Source organism: Girardinichthys multiradiatus, chromosome 10, assembly GCF_021462225.1.
Source record: "Girardinichthys multiradiatus isolate DD_20200921_A chromosome 10, DD_fGirMul_XY1, whole genome shotgun sequence".
Taxonomy (NCBI): Eukaryota; Metazoa; Chordata; class Actinopteri; order Cyprinodontiformes; family Goodeidae; genus Girardinichthys; species Girardinichthys multiradiatus.
This window is the reverse complement of record NC_061803.1, coordinates 26,071,230-26,088,842: the sequence shown is the minus strand read 5'-3', so window position 1 is coordinate 26,088,842 and position 17,613 is coordinate 26,071,230. Positions and strand designations below refer to the sequence as shown.

The 17,613-nt window shown below is 39.2% G+C and overlaps 1 protein-coding gene across 4 annotated transcripts; it reads right to left on the bottom strand.

Moving 5' to 3' along the window:
• Positions 1-1,429: 1,429 nt before the first annotated feature.
• On the bottom strand, positions 1,430-16,862 carry cops3 (COP9 signalosome subunit 3). Of its 4 annotated transcripts, none has more exons than XM_047377382.1 (13): positions 16,671-16,862; positions 14,778-14,907; positions 14,381-14,493; positions 13,200-13,249; positions 12,536-12,619; positions 11,965-12,057; positions 11,698-11,877; positions 11,473-11,613; positions 8,135-8,308; positions 5,110-5,196; positions 4,780-4,911; positions 4,626-4,706; positions 1,430-2,234 (listed from the first exon to the last, which is right to left on the bottom strand). In XM_047377382.1, the coding sequence occupies exons 1-13, from the start codon at positions 16,723-16,725 to the stop codon at positions 2,181-2,183; spliced, it is 1,374 nt and encodes a 457-aa protein (XP_047233338.1). In that variant the 5' UTR covers positions 16,726-16,862; the 3' UTR covers positions 1,430-2,180. The 4 variants fall into 4 exon arrangements, with proteins under 4 accessions (XP_047233338.1, XP_047233339.1, XP_047233340.1 ...); XM_047377383.1 differs by having other exon boundaries at positions 4,798-4,911; positions 16,671-16,857; XM_047377384.1 differs by lacking the exon at positions 12,536-12,619 and having other exon boundaries at positions 16,671-16,857.
• Positions 16,863-17,613: the final 751 nt, after the last annotated feature.

Below are 17,613 nucleotides of genomic sequence, written 5' to 3'. Positions count from 1 at the left end.
CAGAAGTCCAGTGTCAAGTACCCACAGTCAGTGATGGTCTGGGGTGCCATGTCAGCTGCTGGTGTTGGTCCACTGTGTTTTATCAAGGGCAGGGTCAATGCAGCTAGCTATCAGGAGATTTTGGAGCACTTCATGCTTCCATCTGCTGAAAAGCTTTATGGAGATGAAGATTTCATTTTTCAGCATGACCTGGCACCGGCTCACAGTGCCAAAACCACTGGTAAATGGTTTACTGACCATGGTATCACTGTGCTCAATTGGCCTGCCAACTCTCCTGACCTGAACCCCATAGAGAATCTGTGGGATATTGTGAAGAGAACGTTGAGAGACTCAAGACCCAACACTCTGGATGAGCTAAAGGCCGCTATCGAAGCATCCTGGGCCTCCATAAGACCTCAGCAGTGCCACAGGCTGATTGTCTCCATGCCACGCCGCATTGAAGCAGTCATTTCTGCCAAAGGATTCCCGACCAAGTATTGAGTGCATAACTGTACATGATTATTTGAAGGTTGACGTTTTTTGTATTAAAAACACTTTTCTTTTATTGGTCGGATGAAATATGCTAATTTTGTGAGATAGGAATTTTGGGTTTTCATGAGCTGTATGCCAAAATCATCTGTATTAAGACAATAAAAGACCTGAAATATTTCAGTTAGTGTGCAATGAATCTAAAATATATGAATGTTAAATTTTCATCATGACATTATGGAAAATAATGAACTTTATCACAATATGCTAATATTTTGAGAAGGACCTGTAAGAGAGAAACTCCTCCCACACCGGCTCGTAATCACTTTGTTCTGGTTGATCAACCGGCGGGTTGTTGATGAAAGTCCGTATGAAATACCAGAGAATCCTTACTGGTTAATAGAACAGCCTGGAATGCATGATATTCAACAGATCAGGGGTTCTCAAACTCCTCCAGAATCATGTCTTACAACTTTTAGATGCATCAGCAGTTCTGCACACATGAATCAAATAAACAGCTCATTTAACATTCCTCTGCAGAACTTGATAACATGCTGAGGAGGTAAGACGGGCATTTGATTCAGGTGGGTTAGAGCAGGAATGCATTCAGAAGTTGAAAAACAGGGCAATTTTTGCCCCTTGCTGCAGATTCACCAACTTTACTCATTAAGGGTGTGAATTTATCACAACACCCAAACAACTGTTACGTTTATCTTAGTCACATTGTCGAAGTGGACATCTGCCGCTCTTTTGCTATGGGCGTCCAGGGTACGCTCTGGCTGATGCCCTGTTAAAAATTCAGTATAAACCCCGCCTACCCAGTGCCCAAATTGCCATCCCAGCTGACAAATGGTGTGAACCCGATGAAATGAAAGTCAAGCTTCAAAGCAGTAACTGAGATTGTGATTAAGAAATTGTGGAAACTGAAGTAGAGCATAAAGAGGAAATTAATTGAGACCCGTATTCTTAAACAATTTATTAACAGATCCACAATCGCAATGCTCAAGCTCCCAATTGACAAGACAGTTTGGTTTCATCTGCTGACTTCAAGCTGTTAAAACAGTTTCTTGTGCAGTGCTCTAGCGACATCTAGTGGATCTGACCTAAAAACAAAAAAATTAAGAAAAATAAAAAAAACAAAACAGTGCCCCAGATTGTGTTTGACTTCTCCACAATGCCGAGCTTCGTCAAGGACATGTCCGTTTGTACAGGTTTGCATTTGATATCTACAATCTAACCAAGGAGAAGAAAACGATCAGCGCGGTCTTTACAAATGGAGAATATAATCAGATTTTTTTTTTCCTCGTCAGCCATAGATGTTTCAGTTCATATGTAATGCCCTCCAGTTACGGCCATCATGCAGAAAAACCAAAACAAACAGTGAGATTTATTCACACAGGTTTGGAACAAACAAGTCCAGTTTTTATTGTTGTGGTTTCTGTCAACGTAGCTGTGGCGTTCCTGAACATTGATAAATAAAACACTGACAAAAATTGTATTTTTTTTTCCTTTTCTCTAAGAATCTTTTGTTATCCTTAAGACACGGTGAAGTAAGAATAACCAAATTTATCATCAATCCACAAAATTAGGTTTTTCTTGACCAATGTCCATATGCAACAGAATGTTTTCTTTTCCTTTTAAAAAAAATCCAACTCATCCTGGGAAGAACGGGTCGGGGTGGCTGTGGTGTTCTGTCCCTGTCCAAGGTCCCCTCATGAATAACTTGATGTTTTGCTACCAACATCGTCCTCCTGCGATCCCATACTCTACAGGAAAAATGAAAAAGTAGTATCATAGGTTAAAAATGTTTACTTGTGTTTGCAACAAGAGAAGAGAAGAGAAGCCAGAACTTTGATTTTGGTTACTGTTCTATAGTCATAGTACAACAATTAATTATACTTTACACTATTGAACACCAGGTTTTAACGAAAAGTGTTTTTTGCACCTTTGGCAGAAGAAATAATGTAATTAAGCTCATTGACAAATAATAGGCATTTATTGGATCTACAGCTCTTAAGTTCCCCCAAAGCATATGAATCAGTTTGAGTTTCGGATTGTGATTGGACCTCGGTTCAAATATAATTTTGCCATATCTGTGGAAATTCGCTGCTGAGCTCAGGAACCTCTCGTTGCATTTAACATACACATAAGCCACTCTGTATGCCAAAGATAATGTGTTTAGGTAATATAGCTGCAAGGAAAGCCCAAATCATGAGCTCTCCACTCAGTCAGATTTTAAGTATTTGGTTTTCATCAGAGATGGACGTCAGATCTCTCCAGTTTTTCTACAGTTTTACACTAATTTTTATTTATCCTAATATAAATTAATTATATATATTGGAAGCAGAGGCGACGTCACACAGTGTGACTGAGTGAGCAGTTTCTGGCTTTTATTATTATTTTTAAACTAAAACAAACAAATTCCAGAATGGACATTTTAAACAATGTGTAACATTTTATATTAGCCATTATTGCAGCGAGCATGACTAAACCAGCAGTGCCCACATCAGTACCCTACATAATGTTGACTGGTACCTTAACTGACTGCCAACATTTCTAAATCCAGATCAATCCAAACTCAAACATAACCAAAAACCTTTTTGAACTCTGTTCAGCCTTCCTGGCGTCTGCTTAAAAAGTGTTGCTCTCTTTGGCAGCCCGAATGAACCACAGACATGCCTCAACATATAGAAAACAGTTTACTTTTAAATAGCTTCTTAGATCGTTTCTGTTAGCAGTACCTTGTGACGCTCTGGTAAACTGGATTTTTGAATTTCATAGTTGACAGATGCTTTGTCAGTGTATCCCTAGTTTTCACTAAGCTTTCCATAGTGCATTATGCCAAAATACTGCATTGTATTAAATTGGATTTTGTACGGCTTTAATGATACATGCATTTAAAAACAGCTGTCATCACAGGGTACCACGACTTTCATTCAGAAGCGAATGTTTGTTTTCATTGCTTTTTGTTCATTGCCATAACAGAAAGTTAGCAGATAAAGATACTATCTACAGCTGTTCACAATAAAAGTCAGGCAGGAATAAGTGGTAAGCTTAAAGATCTGTTTCCTTGTTTTAAACTGCAGCGTTAAACAACAAAAGTTTAAAAAAAAAACCTTGGTGATCTAAGATGGCAGCGAAGTGTTAGTGGAATAATATGGAAAGCCACATTTTGTGGTGTCTGGTAATAAAAACTATAAAATGTTGATTAGGAGCCACATGGTATCAGTCACATCAGGTGAGTGGTGACGGTTTAAAATGTATCCTTATTTTCTAATTGGTAGAATCAGTTTGGTATGTCAATTTATTTGGTAAAAACTTAAGGGCAAATTAATTGGATCAAACAATAATTCATTTTTATTTTACACTATTTTCTTAGAAAGAGGGATGACTTTCTGTTTCAGACCTAAATCAAATTCTTTGACGTATCGTGTAGGAAGCAAGTGGATGAAAATGTCTAAAATGTTCTTCATTTGAATTTTGAATCTAGGTTACATATTGCACCTATACTGGTTACCCTATTCAAGACTTGGAACGGAGCAGATTTATTGACATTCTTTTGCCCCTTCTTCTCCTGGAATATCATTTTAATCTTCAGCTCAGTGATACATCAACTAGAAGGGAACCTGTTGCCTTATTGATTCATATTTATTCTGTGGCGAGGTCCAGCTCAACAGCGTTCTGCACTTAACGGAAAAAACCTTTGTTTTCACAACTGATCCCTTTCTTAAATTCGTAAATTCAAAAATTGGAAACTCAAATAACCTAAAAAAAATAAAATAAACAAAGCTAACAAACAAAAATAAATCTGAAAACACCGAGTATTTTTTTTATGTCTTAATATGAAAACAGAACCAGAGTGGTAATGCTGCACACTAAGAAAGCTACATCGTATTTATTCCGACTTTCAAAGTACACCGTTATTGGTCACAAAATGATGCTCTCCTTTTACCATCTCTTTCTAAATGGTTACTTTTTACTATTTATCCTCTCAATACTGAACATTTATGCACATTTGTCCCATAAATACTACTTGCATAAATCTTGCATGAACAAACACATCTTTGCTAGAATTTCCATCATGAAAAACATAATTCTGCAACCAGGCAAAATTAGAAACCTGGAAATAAATGAGGCACTCTTAAGTCCAATCTCACCTTCTGCACAAATTGTGGGTTTACTGTGATTTCTTGATCCATAGACTTTAGTTTCTCATCCAGCTCTATACATTTCAACATCTGGAAATAGAAAACAAACAATGGTATGGATGAGATTAGCTTTAACAAGCATTGTAGAGCAGGAGAAAACTACCTGCAGATCTAAGATCACCTCTTGGTCTATTTTGTGGAGCATTGCTGGGTTGTTGTATTTTTCAGGGTTGTCATGGAAGCAGACCATACCATCCTTTTGGTTAATGCTAGCATAGATCTCACCATCTTCAATCTGAAAGATGAAGGAGGAGGTTTAGAATCAAATTTCTACACTAACATTTACATCAAAGCAAGGTTTTTAATTAAGTAGATCAAACAAAAAATGCTTAATTTCAGCAGAAATACTAAAATACCGACAACCAAAATAGGAAAACGTGGCATGATCAGCATTAGTTTCAACCAGCTGAAACGGTTTTCTGGACAAACTCACCATGTGTAAAACGTATTTCTCTGCTTCTTGGGGACCTGAAAGCTGCACTCTACTTGCCATGTCTTGCAAAGACAACGTCAGGAAGGTCTGTGGGGATTGGATGAAACAGGAAGTCATTGGAGACATTCAAAGAAAACACAGCAGACAGGTAAGGCAGAACATTTTGGAGAAAATTAAAGCAGGGTTTCATCTGATCATTGTAGCATGGTTTGAGAAAGGCCATGGTTGAAAGAAAGCCATAAGAAATCCTGTTTACATGCTGCAAGGATGTCCTTCCTTCCGAGTATGTATTTAATTACCAAGCTCAGTCTTACAGAGCCAGAGGGATTTTTTCACCTCCGTCAGCCAAGCCAGGTCACAACCTTTTATTCTGAGGTGACTGAACTTTAGCTGCATGTCAGGGGCAGGCCATTTACTTCTCCCTTCGCCAAATGTACCAGGAGTAAGAGAGCGCTTTTAAAAACCGTAGATATCCTTGATAGCCTGCTTTCTAGGTTTTAGCGGCGTGTTTTTCTGTGCGTTCTTCGTCAGCGTGACAGGAAACGTCTGATATCTGTAATGGCAAACAAAGGTTTGTTTTTCTCATGTATCAAATACTTATCTCATGCAATAAAATGAAAATTAATTGTGATTTTCTGAGTTTTTGTTTTAGATTCCATCACTCACAGTTGAAGAGTACCTATGATAAAAATGAAAGACCTTTACATGCTTTGCAAGAGGGAAAACCTGCAAAATTGGCAGTTTATCAAATAACTGCTCGTTCTACTGTACAGCCAAAGCAACCCAGGAGTTTAATAAAGCAAAGAAGTGGAATATTCTTGAATGGCCAAGTCAGCCATCTGATCTTAACCCAACTGAGCATGCTTTTCTCTTGTTAAGGACTAAACTTTGAACAGCAAGGCCCACAAACAAACAGCAACTGGAAGCTGCTGCGGTAAAGGCCTGGCAGAGCACAAAAAAAAAAAAAAAAGAGGAAACCCAGCGACTGGTGATGTCCATGAGTTCAAAACGTCAAGCTGTCTTTGTCAGCAAAGGGTTTTCAACCAAGTATTAGAAATGAACATTTTATTTTTAGTTTTTTTCAATTTATCCAATTACTCTTGAGATTTTGTTAAAAATGCTTCAGTTCCTCACATTTTTTTTTTTGCCAATCTTTTTGTTCAACCCACTGAATTAAAGGTGAAAGTCTTCACTTCAACTGCATCCACGTTGTTTCATGTTAAATTCATTGTGGTAATGTACAGAACCAAAACAGTTAGAAAAAGGTTCTCTGTCCAAATATTTATGCATCTGACTGTATGCAGCAGTAAAAATCTAATCAATTTATGCTTTAATAATATTGTGGCAATATAGGAAAAACTTAATAATTTGTTAACTACTTTGTGATTAGTCATCTGATTCAAACTCCGCTCTTCTTGCTTAATGCGCACAGTGCCAAGAACCCTGAACTGTTTTTACAGAGATAACAACCTGCTTTGTGTCATTAAGCCTAAACTGGCTCAGGAAGCAAGACGATTTATTATGAAAGGAAGGAAAACCTTAAGAGAATGCCATAAAAAACAAAAAGAACCAATTGTTGCAACAGTCCATTTAATGTTCAGTCCTAGGCGTGGGAGAGATTGTGAACATACTGATAATCTGCAACAGACAAGGGAACCTTGTATCATCCGTAGAGAACATTCTGTCCATTGCAGTTCTGCATACTTGGTCAGTTTAATGTTCCACCTTTTTCATGAGCTTTAGAAACTTTTAATGCTTTATGTAGAAGGGATGAAGTAGTTACTGCTTTTAATGATTGCCTTGATAATAATTGTTTTAACATGTTCCTTCAAACCTTCACAGTAAGAGCTTTAATATTTACTGCGTTCTGAATGTCAATTAGCATATTTTAAAGCCAACTAAAATCATTTACAGTATTTTCTCGGTTTAAGCAGTCAGGATGCTGGTTGTAGTAGTGGTAATAGCAGTCAAATTAATCTCATAACTGATGAATTTGCACACAACAATCCCGATCTTTAGGTTTCAACTGCATACTTTACCTTAGTTTTACAATTCTTTTTACCAGGTTAGATGAAACACTTTGGATGGATGCATTTTAAGTTCTTATGTACTTGTTATATGTTCCTGGTGCCACAAACTGATAACTGATCTTCAGAAATGTTTTTAGCCCAAATGCTGCGCTATTTTTCCGTTTCTATTTTTTTTTTTTTTTTCTCTTCAGGATATTTCTGTTTACATGGAGCTATGATGATGAAACTGATTGTGATTTTAGGGTTGAAAAAAACAAAACAATAATATTATGTTCTTTTTGCCACAGTCACCCAATCCTCTCAGACCTTACCCCGACTGAACTGTTGAAAATCTGCATTAAAAATGCAAGAAGCTTAACAGTCCATCACTGCTGTATTAAAGAGTGGGCCAAAATATCCCCAAACAATGAGACAGATGAAGTCATCCAGAAGAGGATTACTGACTCTTATTGTTGCTTTTGCATTTTAGCGTAGATTTTGTAAAAGAATATTTCATGTTTTGTTGTTGGTCTGAAGCTGTATTAAGGCAGATTCAACACAGGGTTCAGTTAAAATAAACAGTGGATACAACTGTCACCGGGTCAGGATAGGAAGTTCTTTGTAAAAACAATAAAATGGATCTAAATGAATTATTCATCTTTTTCAGAAAAGAGTCAGAGTATTTTGTCATGAGCCATGCCCTGCCTCATATAACTTATTTTAAAACGTAGCTTTCTTCCTGCTTCAGCTGAAGAAACAAAACTCGTCTCATTTTTTTTTACCTCCTATCTTTCAGAGCATGATTAATAGCTGATTATCAGATTTCCACATCTACTGTCCCACTTTGACCAAGACACATTTTCACTTTCGTTACATTTTCTTCTATTTAAAACTCGCTTTATTTCCAGCCAACACCTCAATTTCCACATTAAAACTCATCAGGCCTCATCGTTCATTTATGCCATCCTGTGAGGACATAAGCTGGAGGTTAATACCCAGAGACCATGCAACCCCACCTTTGTTAGCCTCTGGATGTTCTTCTTGTAGAGAGAAGAGAGGCACTGTTTGACCAGGCCCGTGTTGTTGTCTCGTGTGAACGTCTCGCCGTGTTTGTTGACCAGGCCACGCAGCTCGGCGGGATTGTTGGTGGAGTACACCTGAGCTAACTCGTGATAGGCGTTGCTCAGGGGCTGTGGGTGGAGGTCGAAGCCATGTTTACAGCAAAATAGGAAACTGCATGCTCACACCTCAACTGACTTTTATAATGTCTTAACTTAGCATGTAGCAACGAGGCAGTGAGGAAATATACAGGTCCTTCTCAAAATATTAGCATATTGTGATAAAGTTCATTATTTTCCATAATGTCATGATGAAAATTTAACATTCATATATTTTAGATTCATTGCACATTAACTGAAATATTTCAGGTCTTTTATTGTCTTAATACAGATGATTTTGGCATACAGCTCATGAAAACCCAAAATTCCTATCTCACAAAATTAGCATATTTCATCCGACCAATAAAAGAAAAGTGTTTTTAATACAAAAAACGTCAACCTTCAAATAATCATGTACAGTTATGCACTCAATACTTGGTCAGGAAACCTTTTGCAGAAATGACTGCTTCAATGCGGCGTGGCATGGAGGCAATCAGCCTGTGGCACTGCTGAGGTCTTATGGAGGCCCAGGATGCTTCGATAGCGGCCTTTAGCTCATCCAGAGTGTTGGGTCTTGAGTCTCTCAACGTTCTCTTCACAATATCCCACAGATTCTCTATGGGGTTCAGGTCAGGAGAGTTGGCAGGCCAATTGAGCACAGTGATACCATGGTCAGTAAACCATTTACCAGTGGTTTTGGCACTGTGAGCAGGTGCCAGGTCGTGCTGAAAAATGAAATCTTCATCTCCATAAAGCTTTTCAGCAGATGGAAGCATGAAGTGCTCCAAAATCTCCTGATAGCTAGCTGCATTGACCCTGCCCTTGATAAAACACAGTGGACCAACACCAGCAGCTGACACGGCACCCCAGACCATCACTGACTGTGGGTACTTGACACTGGACTTCTGGCATTTTGGCATTTCCTGCTCCCCAGTCTTCCTCCAGACTCTGGCACCTTGATTTCCGAATGACATGCAGAATTTGCTTTCATCCGAAAAAAGTACTTTGGACCACTGAGCAACAGTCCAGTGCTGCTTCTCTGTAGCCCAGGTCAGGCGCTTCTGCCGCTGTTTCTGGCTCAAAAGTGGCTTGACCTGGGGAATGCGGCACCTGTAGCCCATTTCCTGCACACGCCTGTGCACGGTGGCTCTGGATGTTTCTACTCCAGACTCAGTCCACTGCTTCTGCAGGTCCCCCAAGGTCTGGAATCGGCCCTTCTCCACAATCTTCCTCAGGGTCTGGTCACCTCTTCTCGTTGTGCAGCGTTTTCTGCCACACTTTTTCCTTCCCACAGACTTCCCACTGAGGTGCCTTGATACAGCACTCTGGGAACAGCCTATTCGTTCAGAAATTTCTTTCTGTGTCTTACCCTCTTGCTTGAGGGTGTCAATAGTGGCCTTCTGGACAGCAGTCAGGTCGGCAGTCTTACCCATGATTGGGGTTTTGAGTGATGAACCAGGCTGGGAGGTTTTAAGGCCTCAGGAATCTTTTGCAGGTGTTTAGAGTTAACTCGTTGATTCAGATGATTAGGTTCATAGCTCGTTTAGAGACCCTTTTAATGATATGCTAATTTTGTGAGATAGGAATTTTGGGTTTTCATGAGCTGTATGCCAAAATCATCCGTATTAAGACAATAAAAGACCTGAAATATTTCAGTTAGTGTGCAATGAATCTAAAATATATGAATGTTAAATTTTCATCATTACATTATGGAAAATAATGAACTTTATCACAATATGCTAATATTTTGAGAAGGACCTGTAGTGTCTTGCAAAGGTGCTCATACCGCCTTTTCACAATGTCACATTACAACCACACACATTGATGTGTTTTATTTGGGATTTTATGAGATAGACCAACACAAAAACATGTAGAATTGTTAGGGGAAGGAAAATGATACATGGTTATTAAAGGCTTTAACAGTTATATTCAGTCCATACATATTTTGCTCCAATTACAGCTGAAAGGCATTTGGGGGTATGTCTCTACCACATTTGCACATGTTATAACTGAAACTTTTACTCCATCTCATCTACTTTGCAAAATAGATCAAACTCAGTCAGATTTTAAGGAGCGAGAGCTGTAAAGATCTATTTTCAGGTCTTTCTCTAGAGCTGGATGTAGGTCTGGACTTTGACTGGGCCATTCTAACACATGAATATGCTTTGATCCAAGCCATTGTAAGCCATCGTAGCTCTGGCTGGATGTTTAGGGTTGCTGGAGGGTAAATCTCTGCCCCAGCCTCAAGTTTTTGCAGCCTCTGCCAGGTTTTCTTCCAGAATTGTCTAGTATTTAGCTTCATCTGTTATCCCCTTAACTCTAAACAGCTACCCAGTCCCTGCTGAAGAAAAGGTGTTCTCACTGTGATGTGCAGCGTTAGTTTTCCGCCACACATAGTTATTTTCATGAAGGCCTAACAGTTCAGTTTTGTTGTCTTCTGACCAGAGCACCTTCTTCTATATGTCTGCTGCTTCTTACGGCTTTCTTTTTTTTTTTTGGCCGCTAAAATTAAGGCAATATTTAAGGAAAAAAAGCTAATAGTAAATTTGTCAACAGATTCTCCCCCTGAGCTGTGATTCTCTGCACCTCCTCCAGAGTCACCACTTTGCTGCTACACTGATTAATGCTGTTATTGGGAGGAGTTTAGATGTTCGTTTCGGTGGACGGCTATAACAAGATGTAGGGTTTGGATATTCGTTTATAACCTAAAAAAAAAAGCTTTAAAATTCTTTCCCTGCTGTGTCCCTTGGTCTTCATAGAAGAGCTAAATTACACACATGAACTGTATTTACTCATTATGCGACTCCTCCAGCCAAATGGATTTTATTTTGGTATATCAGAGTAAAGGGGGCTGAATGAAAATCCCAGCCATGCATTTCAGAATTTGTAAAAAAGAATTTGATAATTAATCTTTTTTTTAAAAGCTCACAAGTATGTGCTTCTTTGTGTCGGTCTATCACCCAACATCCCAATAAAACACACTGAAGGTGATGGGGAAAGAAGTTTAGATGTTGCCTAAAATACTGTCTTCTGGGAGCTGATTTTCAGAATGTCGTCTAATGAGGAAGAGTCAAGTTAGAAGTTAGACATTCAAGAGAATTCTGACTTTGAACAATATATTACTAACATGTTTAGCTGAAGCTGTTGAAGTACCTAAAACAAAGCAAACACTTCTGATCTGAGTCATGCTCTTGTACCTTGATGAACCTCCCTACGATCTGAGAGGTGTATTTGGGCAGCTGCTGCACTTTGCCATGGAGAATGAGCGACACCAGGATGTACTTCTTATAGGCTTCCAACATGATGTGACTCACTGCCATGGCTGGAGTGGTTATTGCCTGCCGAGGAGCACAGAGAGGTTAACATATTTCACAGGACACAAATCTGCAAAGTGACAAACCCAGAAGAACTAAAGAGAGTACCTGTTCATAAAAATACAGTGCTCTTTCAAAGTTTTTGAGGCCCGTATAGATCATGCCGCCATAGTAGTAGTAACATAAAAAGTGCTTTGCGTCGTAGGCTCCATTTTCCTTGCAGATGTCCATCATGTCCACCTCCAAGAAGGGCAGAGCAGGCTTGAAGCACTTCGCTAACAAGCACAGCTGCAAAGGACAACAAAAGAGGTGAGGGTGGCGGAATTAGTCTGGACTGGAACATTCATGCCTGCGGAGAATGAGAGGGCGACTCACCTGACACAGGTCTGCATGAACTGAGGTAAGTTGGTTTGTGTTCATCTGCATTTTGTCTATTGCCTGTTTTAGGATGACGACACCCCTCAATGGCTGTAGGAGGAGAACATGTGGAATTATTCAGCCGCAGCTTTTCTAGACATTTAACCAAACTGAAACTTTGTCTGGCTTTACAATGCAGTAAAATATTTACTCTGAGAGGGAAGAGAAAAACAATGTCGATCTGGAACTTAGTGCTGTGTGTGATTAATGTGAAAATAGGGTGTTTTTTGAATTGAGCATCAGAAGATTTGTGTAGGAGGTTACAGGAAAATAAAAAAGTCCTGTCAAGTCTTTAAAATGTAACAAAGGCATAAAGAGAAAAGTGACCGCTACATAAAAAAGCACCCACACACAAAATGTCAACACCAGCTATTGAACTGGAAGGAAGTGGTGGTTTCATGCAGCAGCAACACCAGCAGCAAGTGCAGCATGACTGATTTACTAGTTCACCATGAGTGTTTCAAGAGGCCATTTGACTTTGTGTGTGAGAACATCTGTCCTGCATAGAGCACATGATGAACAGATGTACCGTAAATACAGTACGCAGAGAGGCGAGCCCTCTAAATGTCCCGTTGTTTTCAGAATCAAAGGGTTTCAGGAAGCTGGAACTGTGCTGCAGCAGATATAAGGCAAATACAGAACTGAAAAGATGAGCTAAAAATTCATTACAAATACAGAGATATCTTTTGAGAACCTATTTTCTAACAATACTTCATAGATTCTCTTTCAGGTTTAAGTCAGAGCAGTTTGCTGGACAATCACGCTCAGAGATACCATGGTTATTTAAGCAAGTATTGGTGGCAGTGTGGGCAGGAAAAAGTCATTAGCATCTCCATAAAACCATTGGCTGCAGATGGCTGCGCTGTTGTTGGACTTTATAAATTAAATTAAAAATATAGAAAAACAATGAATGAATGAAGACATACATTTAGGATGTATGTAAATGTATTTTAAAGAGATACTATAGAAAATATGGGTGTATCTGAAACTTTTTAGCTCAGTTAAGTGGAATAATTTTTAAGACTTTGAAATCTTGATGAAAAGTAACTGCTTGGCTCAAGCTGAACAGCATTACAAAGTCTACAATGTTTGAAGAAGGACACAGGGTAAAATTCTCCGGTGATATGAGCAGCTATAAAATGATGGTGTCTAAAACAAGAAACGGATTCACTTGGATCTCCTAAAACCCTTACCTGTTTCCGCTCTACAAGGGCATTTGTCAATTGGTGGCAGAGGCCAGCAACTACAAGAAGAGAGAATAGAATCAATATTTCAAAAGAATGTTACCTTTGTTCTAACTTTGCCATCGGTCTAAAAATAAATCAAACACATCTCCTTGGCCCCGTTCGGACCTGTCACTAATATCTATCCTGAGCGATCTAATTACAGCTAGGAGGGGAGTTAAATACTGGCGTGAATGCACTTAAAGCAGGTGGAGGACAGCTTTGTTAAGGGAACCTTTAGAGGTGGTCTGGGACGCTTCTTTGCATTAGTTTAATCTGAATGTAACCAGTCCCCAGAAAAACTGGAGCACCACCTACTGACCTGATGTTGCGCTCCTCAACCAGCAGTTATAGGAGTTACTGGATGTTTTGCTTTAGAAAATAAAGGTGACATTATACTAAAGGAAATCAGTGATGTTTGATTTTTTCACATAAAAGTCTTAGTCACCGTATTGTAACATACAATGGAGCTAAGGCATGGGTTAGTTTTCAAAGAGCGGCATCAAAACCACTGAAATGTTTTTATACTGTACCTACAGTTTAAAGTAGTTTTAAACAGATGCCTGGAGTGACTGCACCTTTCTCCATCTATATAGAGCATATGGTCGGGCAGCACTGCCCCTCTCCCAACTGTCGCCAGTCATCTGGGTAAGAGGCTGCTACTACACTTTTTTCCTTGCTTGCAAGAAAGACAAATTCAGCTGTTTGTAAAGGTTTGTGGTCGGTTACAACATTGAAAGCCATGATGTGGAAACTATGGAACAAAGTGTACCTCGGTTTTAAAACTACACTCATGAGTAGCGTGTGTTAAAAAGTTGAATGCAGACTGGCAATCTGAGCAGAAACATTAGAAACATCAACGGGGTGGTGGCGTTGTTAGTTTACCGCAGCCAAACCGCGTTTGGTGGAAAAAGGGGTATGTTTGACGTGGGTAAGATTTGATCCAAACAATCATTTAAGATGGCTTTGACTACCAGGTGTGAACAATGGTATTTATAGCTGTCCCCTAGTGTCTAAATGAATCAGTCACGTCACACAAGGAAATTCTGGGTCTAAGCAGCGCCATAGTTTGCACCATGAGAACTGCAGACATGACACAAACAAGCTTTGTTTACTTCCAAGAGCTGAGCAGCTGCTCAGCGAGGACTTACAAGTGTCTGTTGCATATCTAATGTGCTCCCCATTACAGGTACTGATGAAGAGCTGAACTTGGGAGAAGAGCGTCTCAAAGTCTGGGATGTTTGGCATGGAGAACTTCACGAATCTGAAAACAAAGCAGAAGATGATCAGCAATAGTCTTCCTGGAGAAATATAACAGGGAACAAAGCAAGATACACACCTACACAGGAAGTAACAAACTATTAACTTAAACAAGCTGTAACTCAAATTCTTATGTGTTCAAAATATTTTTCTTTCTAAAGAACAGAATCATCTACATTGCTAATGAGGTTCATGTCCTACAATTAACAGAACATGTGAACACGCTGTCCGGTTTGCCATGTTCCAGTTAGACAAAACCGATCACTGAACACACCAACAGAAACTCACAGCACAGCCAGCACGCCCAGAGAGTGCTCCTGGATGTCCAAGGCCCCCAGCACTGTGTCCAGGTGGGACAGATTTTTGGCCAGCAGCTCCCCGCTCTTGTTGATCAACTCACACAGCTGAGTCATCTGGCCTGGGAGGGGTGTGAGGGTTTAGGGGTGGAAAGTTGAACGAGGAAAAATTGAACACCCAAAAACTACTTCTGGGTACCATTTACAGCGCCTCGCAAAAGTCTTCATTCCAATTAGACTTTTCCACATTTTGTCACGATACAACCACAAGCCGCAAAGTACGTTTTTGGGCTTTTATGTGATAGACCGACATAAGTGCATAAATGTGAAGTCCAAGGAAAACGACACATGGTTTGCCAATGTTTGTTTTTTACAAAAAGCAAAATCTGTGTTAATTTGTATTAAGTCTGTTTTACTCTAACACCCCTAAATAAAATCTAGTTGAACCAATTGCCTTTAGAAGTCCCCTAACTAGTAAATACAGTCTACCTGTATGGTATTATTTACTAGACAACATCAGTGAACAGCAAACCAAAGATCAAGCTACATGCCAGACTGATCTGTGATAAAGCTTTGGAATAGAAGCGGAGTAGATGGTGGTCCATGGTTGTCAGAGCTGATGGGAATATGAATGGAGCTAAATACGGAGCGATTCTGGAAGAAAATCTGTTGGATACAACACATACATCCAGAGCCACAATAGAATGGTTTAGAACCATGGCTCTGAAACTGTGGTACACGTACCACAGCAAGTACAGTTGATGTACTCAGAATAAATAATGGTAAGATAAACACATTAATTGTTATTTAGTAGACAACACTGAATCAAGAACACATAGCTGTACTAGATCTGTTTTGCAAAGAAGAAGAAATAAAATGAGTTTCTGTAAATGTGCAAAACTGGTACCGATATACCCCAAAAGACTCCGCTCTGATTGCAGTGGTTCTACAAAGTACCGACTCTGATGGACGGCAGGCTACACTTTTCAGATTTGAATGTGTAAATACCTTTTGGAAACCATGCATCCCTTTCTTTTTTCCTATGTTGCAATATTTTATGTCAGTCTGTCACACTAATTCCCAGGAGAACACATTAAGGCTTGAGGTCATTTGTGGAAAAAAGTGGAAAGGTACAAGGGGTAAGAATACTTTCACGAGGCACTATGGATTCTTCAAGAAAAACAAACAAAAAAAGGTTAACAGCAGTAAACAACAAAAGTACTATAGTTACTAATTGACAGTAAATATACATGACAACGTTAACTGACTGACTAACAGCTAATGAGATCAATACTTTTTTCCAAGGATGAGACATTTTAATTCCCTGAAAAAATAGCAATAAACAGCCAATTGTCAAAATGTCCTTCCCGAGAAATTATTACCTAAAAAAGTAGAAAACAAAATTAATCACATGACTGTTTTTACCAACCCGCTGGGTGTTATTTAAACACCAATCGGCCGGTCAGATTCCCTGTCAAGGCCTTGCACAAGGGAGGTAAAGCAAAAGCGATTGACGGATGACTTTGAGCCAATAGCATTCCATATTTCGCTTCAACAACCAATCAGAGGAGGTCTAGGCGGGACTACCGGTAGGCAATACCAGGAATTATTAGCTAGATCAAAAACAAAAAGTATAATTTTGACATTCAGTTTCATAGATTGTGTAATTTGAGTGTGTCCAAAAACTCACGACGTTCAGACGGAACTCCCGCTGAGAGTTTATTGAACTCTTGTGCCCCAATGAACTCGTTTTGTGGTGTGTTTACATGATAAAGCAAAAAGAGAGCTCTGAGCAGTCCTGCTGCCTGGCTATCGCCAAAGCATTGGGTAGCTTATGCTAGCTTACTAGCTAATACTTCCACTACGGTGAGTTTAGCGGCCTTACCTTGAGCGGAGAGCTGCCGCACATTGTTAACGAACTGCTCCAATGCTGAAGCCATTATTTCCTGGGTCCAAAGTGGAGGTAATTCGCAGTGTTTTTCATTCAAACGTCAGAAACAAGTCGGTCCGGATTGAGACAGGGGGCCACACAGCCGCCACTGATGGGGAAGCTATCGCGAGATCACGGGAAAAGAACAGACTGCTACGGGATTAACGAAACGTCACTTTTGACCCTTAAAGAGCCAAACCCACGGTTAACTTTTCTTATGTCAAAATAAAAAAAGAAAAATGCTGCACTTAGTTTATAAAAACAAATTTATTTAAACTTTTTTGAGGTTGGAAAAAGTTGCTGTTAAAAACAATGGTAATGGTAAAAGACAACGGAAACCACTTCCTCGAATTTTAACAAAGATATTTCTAAAGTAAGAGCGTCTGTCTGACATTTTTTAAACTGTCAATCTGTACCCCGGACGTCAAATTTGAAAATGACTTCAATTCCAACTTAACCCTGTCCCAGTTGCAAATCACAAAACCAGTTAGATTTGCTAATTGTGGAAAGGTTAACTACTATTCAACAAACCCATAACATATTTCCCTGTATTTTATGCATTCAAACACTAAAGAAACATGTTTAGAAGAATATGTTTAACAGTAATATGTATGCCACAAGATACATCCCATCAGTTGTGCAGATAAAGTGTCATATTCACAACATGTTATATGCATGGGAAGCCATATTGGATTTTGATGTTGGAGTTGTTGGGTCTCCAGTGGTGTGTTCTAGTTTTAGATTTTCCATTTTTTTGTTGAAAATACAAAAATGCTGCATTGGATTTGTCTCGAAGTTGAATCTGAGAATGATAACATCAATAACCACGTTCTGGTTGGAAAAACAAAATGCAGAATGTTCCAGCTCTTGCCAAAAAAACAAAAAACAAAACTAGTTT